General features: G+C 52.3%; 1 protein-coding gene across 1 annotated transcript in view; it reads right to left on the bottom strand.

Moving 5' to 3' along the window:
* Positions 1-4,310: 4,310 nt before the first annotated feature.
* The window catches only part of PRDM13 (PR/SET domain 13), a 5,491-nt gene continuing 4,619 nt past the window's right edge, over positions 4,311-5,182 (bottom strand). The window contains exon 5 of the mRNA XM_042827737.1: positions 4,311-5,182. Within this exon, the coding sequence (XP_042683671.1) occupies positions 4,311-5,182 (872 nt within the window).

Here is a 5,182-nt window from a genome sequence, read left to right as displayed (position 1 = left end):
ACCCCACAGCAGCTCCCATCGTGGGCCATGGGGAGCCATGAGCCCCAGCCTCAATCCTGCCTCAGCTCTCAGCACAGGCAGAAAGCGATCCCCACTGTTCTTTCTCACAGCCAGAAATGTCTGTTTTGCTCATTTCTACAAAGGCCTTCTCTATTGATGAGAAAAAAAAAAAAAAAAAAAGGATGGGCTGTAGGCCAGACATCATTGCAGAGCTATTTGTCCACAATCTTAAACTGCTGCTTAGCTGCAAATGGGCATTCTTAGAAGGGTTCTTTAGCCCTGCGCAGTAGCTGGCAGGTGAAGTACCTCTGAGAACCCTGAAGTACCCAGCCTCTTCGGCTTTTCAATCAATATACTCAAAAATGCACTGCCTTTTTCTTGTTTTGTTTTGTTTTGTCCTGCTTTGTTTAGCTTTGTTTCGCTTTGTGAGCTGCTGCATAGTTTAGAGCAGAGATCTGCAGGGCTCAGAGCTGAAATGCATTTTTTTGTACTTCAATTTCTCGACTAGAGCTAAAGCACATTGCTCACACTACAAGAACCAGAGATTTGCTTCGACGTGAACTTCCCCAGCAGGTTTTACACCTCACACAGCCGTATGAGGGGTGCAGAACAGCATCTCTTCCCCAACTCTGCCTCTACCCTTCCTTCCTAATGCTTTCTCCTTGCAGCTGTTTATTTGTTTGCTGTGAGGCTTAAAAGATGCAAACTGAAGGAAAGGGGCGTTGGGGGGAAGCTATTAATTACTTCTTAGAACACGGAACCAACCGTAATTTGTTGACATTGCTTTTCTAATTCACATTTTCCCCATTTCAAAACAGGACTTCAAATCACCTGGTTCCAAATTGCTCTGATCAGAGGCAAGCAGTCCTTATTTTCTAAAAAAGAATACAGATCCAAGCCCTGACTGGAAAATATCCTGGGAATAGAATAGTATGTGGTAGAACAAGGAAGATAAATATACATGTGTGTGAAACATGAAACACAAAAAATAACATGTTCAGGTGCAGGTCTACAGAAAGAACTTGTGAACTTTGCTCAGTGTTCCATAACATTTCATAATATCAGTGCTAAACGTAGCTGAATACATGCCTCAGATCTCCTAATCTACTTCTTCTACTGTGTTTTTCAGTTGCAAAGAATCTTCCACCTCCTATTTCCTGAAAAATACAAGGTTATAGCATCCGACATGCTGTAGGGAATCATTCCTCATTGGACTGACTTTGAATATACCTGAAAGCATTTTGCTGTTCCCAGATTTTATCTGCTATGGTCCAATAACCCCAGCAAGCTTGAACCTGGCCTTGACATGCTGCTCTTTACCTCCAGGTGATAATTCGGGAGGTAACTGCTCTCAGCCAAGCTTAAGATCATTCTTTTCAGACAGTTTGGAGAAAAACGAGAAGATCACAAACAATCCCTGAGCTTCTCCCTTCCCTGACATGAAGTCACGCACAGATTTTCTCCCTTCCCCACGTCTCCCTGTCGTACAGGCAGTCTGAACCCACAGCTTTCTGCTCAGTCCATCAGGTATGAATTTGAAGACTATTTAATATTGGAAATAGAACCTAGAGACAAATCAACAAGTTCAAAGCACATTTCCAAGCATTCAACTTTCAGTTAAAGCAGAAAACAGTTCTACGGAAACGTGGCCAGTATTTATGTACGTAAATCAACTTAGAGGCTTTTCTGAGCCTAGATTTTGTTTCTTGGCTGCTTCAGAACTGCATCCTTGGAAAGACACCCTTAAAAAAACACTCACATCTTCATACCTGCAGCAGCATAAGGCTCAGAGCTTTCTGATCAGATCTCCTCTGTGCAGGTGAATTTAGACATGGGCAATAGTGCAAAAGGCTTTGAAAACACATCCCTCTGTGTGTGCCAAGCTGCTGCCTTGCTCAGAAGTGATCGAATCCTCCCTGAGAGCTGCACCAGCTCCCAGCCCTGCACCTGAACTCATCTGCAGTACAGCAGGCTACATCCACCTCTTTTGTCACTTATACTTTGCCACCCGTATGTCAAAGAGTTCAACAAATCTTAAATGATTTTGGGGAGCACTCAAACGCTGTTTTCTAAAGCATTTATATTCGTTTCTATTTATGTCTGAATGCCATCCCGGTGTGTGCACCCCTCCTTGCTCACAACATCCAACAAGCACGTCATGTTCCATGGTTCACTCGAAAACGGAGCATTGCGTCGTTCTTTGTTCGATTGTACTCTGAGAACCTCTGAGCTCTCCCATTGAAAAACAAAACATGGAAGCCCCACAATTAATCTCCACGGCCCTTGAGCAGACAAATGAGCGATATTCAATCAGTGATATTTTAAAGGAGGATTTTTCTCCAGCCTCACCATCATTCTTTCCGCCTAGACTTGACAAAGAAGAAAACGTTTGGATCAAAATAGCGTTTATTTCTCACTCAAAAAGCTCTCTTTTTCCCGTGAAAGTGGAGAATTCTTTTCTCCGTATTGGAAGATGCCTCCGACCTGCATCTCCTCTCCCGCGCGGACGCGCCCCGGGCCGCCTTTGTCTCTTCTCGCCCTTTCACGCAGGGTGGTTGCTGTTGGTTTTACCGGCTGCGCTCCCGAGCTCGCGGACAGCACCGATTTTTTGCTGGACAGATCCTGCTCGCAGCGTGGGCAGCCGGGCACTGCGCTGCTCTGATGTCACCGGTGTGACGCCACGGCGAGCGTGACGCGTGATCGAGGCGGGGTGCTCCCTTCGGGGGCAGGGCAGGCACATATCGGCACGCAGCCCGGGCCGCCCGAATGCGGCTGCCGCCGTCGGTGCCGTAGCGGGACCCAGAGCTCGGACGGGGCGGTGGCGGTGGCGGGACCCTGCGCTGCCCGGAGTGCTCGGGGCAGAGCGTCGGTCCGGCGCCCCGGTGGGTATATAGTGAGTAGGTGGGTGTCCAGCCCAAACAAACAAAAAATCCTAAATCCTACGGCTTTTCTAACTAAAACCTCTATATGGAATCCAAGCCCAGCATGTGAGTTTTCATTTCCTATTGCTGTTGGGCATGTTTAGCTCTCTGCGAGCAAAGGGGGAGTCCGTCTGCAGCTGGGATTCCCTCACCCGATGGGAGCAATTCGTGTTTGCGTCACCTCAGCCTGGGCTGAAATAGGGCCCGGCGCCAGGAACTCACGGGCTCATGATGTCCGAATGGGTAGCGAAGGTTCGTCAGCTGCCCGGGGGCAGCGGGATTTACATAGAACAGAGAATTCTCGACAGTTTTAGCTGAGCGCGTTGCCGGATTCCCACCCAAGGGAGGCACAAGTTGACGGATGATCATACCAACAGCGGTTCTAAGGGTTGTTTTTTTTTGCAGGTTTCACAGATCACTAATGGGCAAAGCAAACTGATGGCACGGAGCCCTTAGCATCTCCGCACAGACTTTGCTCAAATTATATATATATATATGTGTATTATATACACATATATTCGAGCCGTGAGCATAGAGAAAAACGAATCGAGCAGGTTTACTCTTTTGTTTTTCCGGGTGACGGAACGAAAATATTCGGAGAAATCATTCATGGCCAATGGGCGGGTAACGCCCGACCCAAGGAGGCTGCGTTCGGGAGTTCAGCCGACCTGCCCCCTCGGGGCGTTACACAGAGACCTCACTGACAGCACGGACAGTACTTTGCCTTCAAATTTATTTTAATAAAAAAAAAAAAAAAAAAAAAAAAGAAAGAAAAGAAAAGAAATAAAAATACTGGCATGACAAACCGGAACCAGAACCGAAATACTGCTTCCACTGTACATCATTCGTTAAAAAACAAACATACAGCACAGTTGTATTCTACCAAACAGAGAGTGTGTATTTCCTTTGAAATGATATAGTGCGTGCTTTAGATTCATGCTTCTCGATATTTATTTTACATTTGTTCCGCAAATATTATCTCTTATAAATAACTGCCACTCGATCAGATGGTGCACCTGCTACGTGCGGACCTCTCCAGTGCTACGAGTGGGGCTTTTTGCTGCCTTTTCTCTCCCTAGTTTTCGCCTTCGCTGTTTTTTCCCCAGACAGCTGTCGGTATTCGCCCACCGTAATCGCAGCAATGCCGCTCCGTCGGGACCCGAGCACCGCGGCGGAGCCCACAGCGGCGCTGCAGAGCCGGCACCGCGACTCCTGCCTCCGGAACCCGCGGGAGGAGAGGACGCAGAGAAGAGCCGTTCCCCAAAGGCACAATTTCCTCCAGGCGGCGGTACAGCAGCGAGGGGCGGTGCGCGTCGCTCGGGCCGCGCACCGGGGCTGCACCGGGAGCCGGGGCTCGGCCCCGCCCCAGAGCACCGGGGGCTGTCGGCACTACTGCTGCCGGGTCCTGCCGCCGCTCTCGGGCTCGCTCTGGTCGTCGGTGAAGCAGACGTCCACGTCGCTCTCGTTGTCAGTCTTTTGGTCGCGCTCGGCAGGCGCGTAGCCAGAGTCACTGCGCTCCTCGGCCACCTTGCCGAGGCCCTGCCCCGGGTGCCGGGATTTGACGTGCCGCTCCAGGTCGCGGCGCCGCACCAGCACCTTGCCGCAGTACTCGCAGCGGTAGGGCGTGTTGCCCTCGGCGTGCAGACGGATGTGCTTGTTGAGGTTGCTGGGGTCCCCGAAGGGCCGCAGGCACACCTTGCACTTGAGCGGCTTGTAGCCGGTGTGAGTCCGCATGTGGATCTTCAGCCCGTACTTGCGGGAGTACAGCTTGCCGCAGTACAGGCACAGGTGCCCGGCCTTGGCTTTGCCGCCCGCCGCCCCCGCCGCTCCCGCGGGCAGCGCCTCCAGCCGTCCGCGCCCCTTCTCGGCCGCCAGCTCGGAGAGCTGCTGCGTGTGCATGGCGATCTCGCGGTCGATGCCGGCCAGCGAGCCCAGCTCTGCGGCGTGCAGCCCGGCGGCCGGCCCGCCGAAGTACGGCACGGCCTCGGGGTACTTGAGCAACCCGCCCAGGTGCAGCTTCAGCGGGTAGTAGGGCGCGGCGCCGTACAACAGCTCCCCGCCGTACACGGTGAGCGGCATCACGGGCAGTCCGCACTCCCCCGCGTACGCCTTCAGCCCCTCGAAGGGCGGCAGAGCGAACCGCTCCAGCGCGCCGCCGGGCAGCGGCGGGTAGCGGCCGGGCGGCAGCGCGGCGCCGGGCAGCCCGCGCTCCAGGGGTCGGAAGGCCGAGGCCTCTTCCAGCGGCGACAGCAGCGGGAAGG

The sequence above is a fragment of the Centrocercus urophasianus genome, unplaced genomic scaffold (assembly GCF_019232065.1).
Source record: "Centrocercus urophasianus isolate 14NV4802_14NV808 unplaced genomic scaffold, USGS_Curo_1.0 seq_10, whole genome shotgun sequence".
Classification (NCBI taxonomy): Eukaryota; Metazoa; Chordata; class Aves; order Galliformes; family Phasianidae; genus Centrocercus; species Centrocercus urophasianus.
The sequence above is the reverse complement of the archived record's forward strand: the minus strand, read 5'-3'. Positions and strand labels throughout refer to the sequence as shown.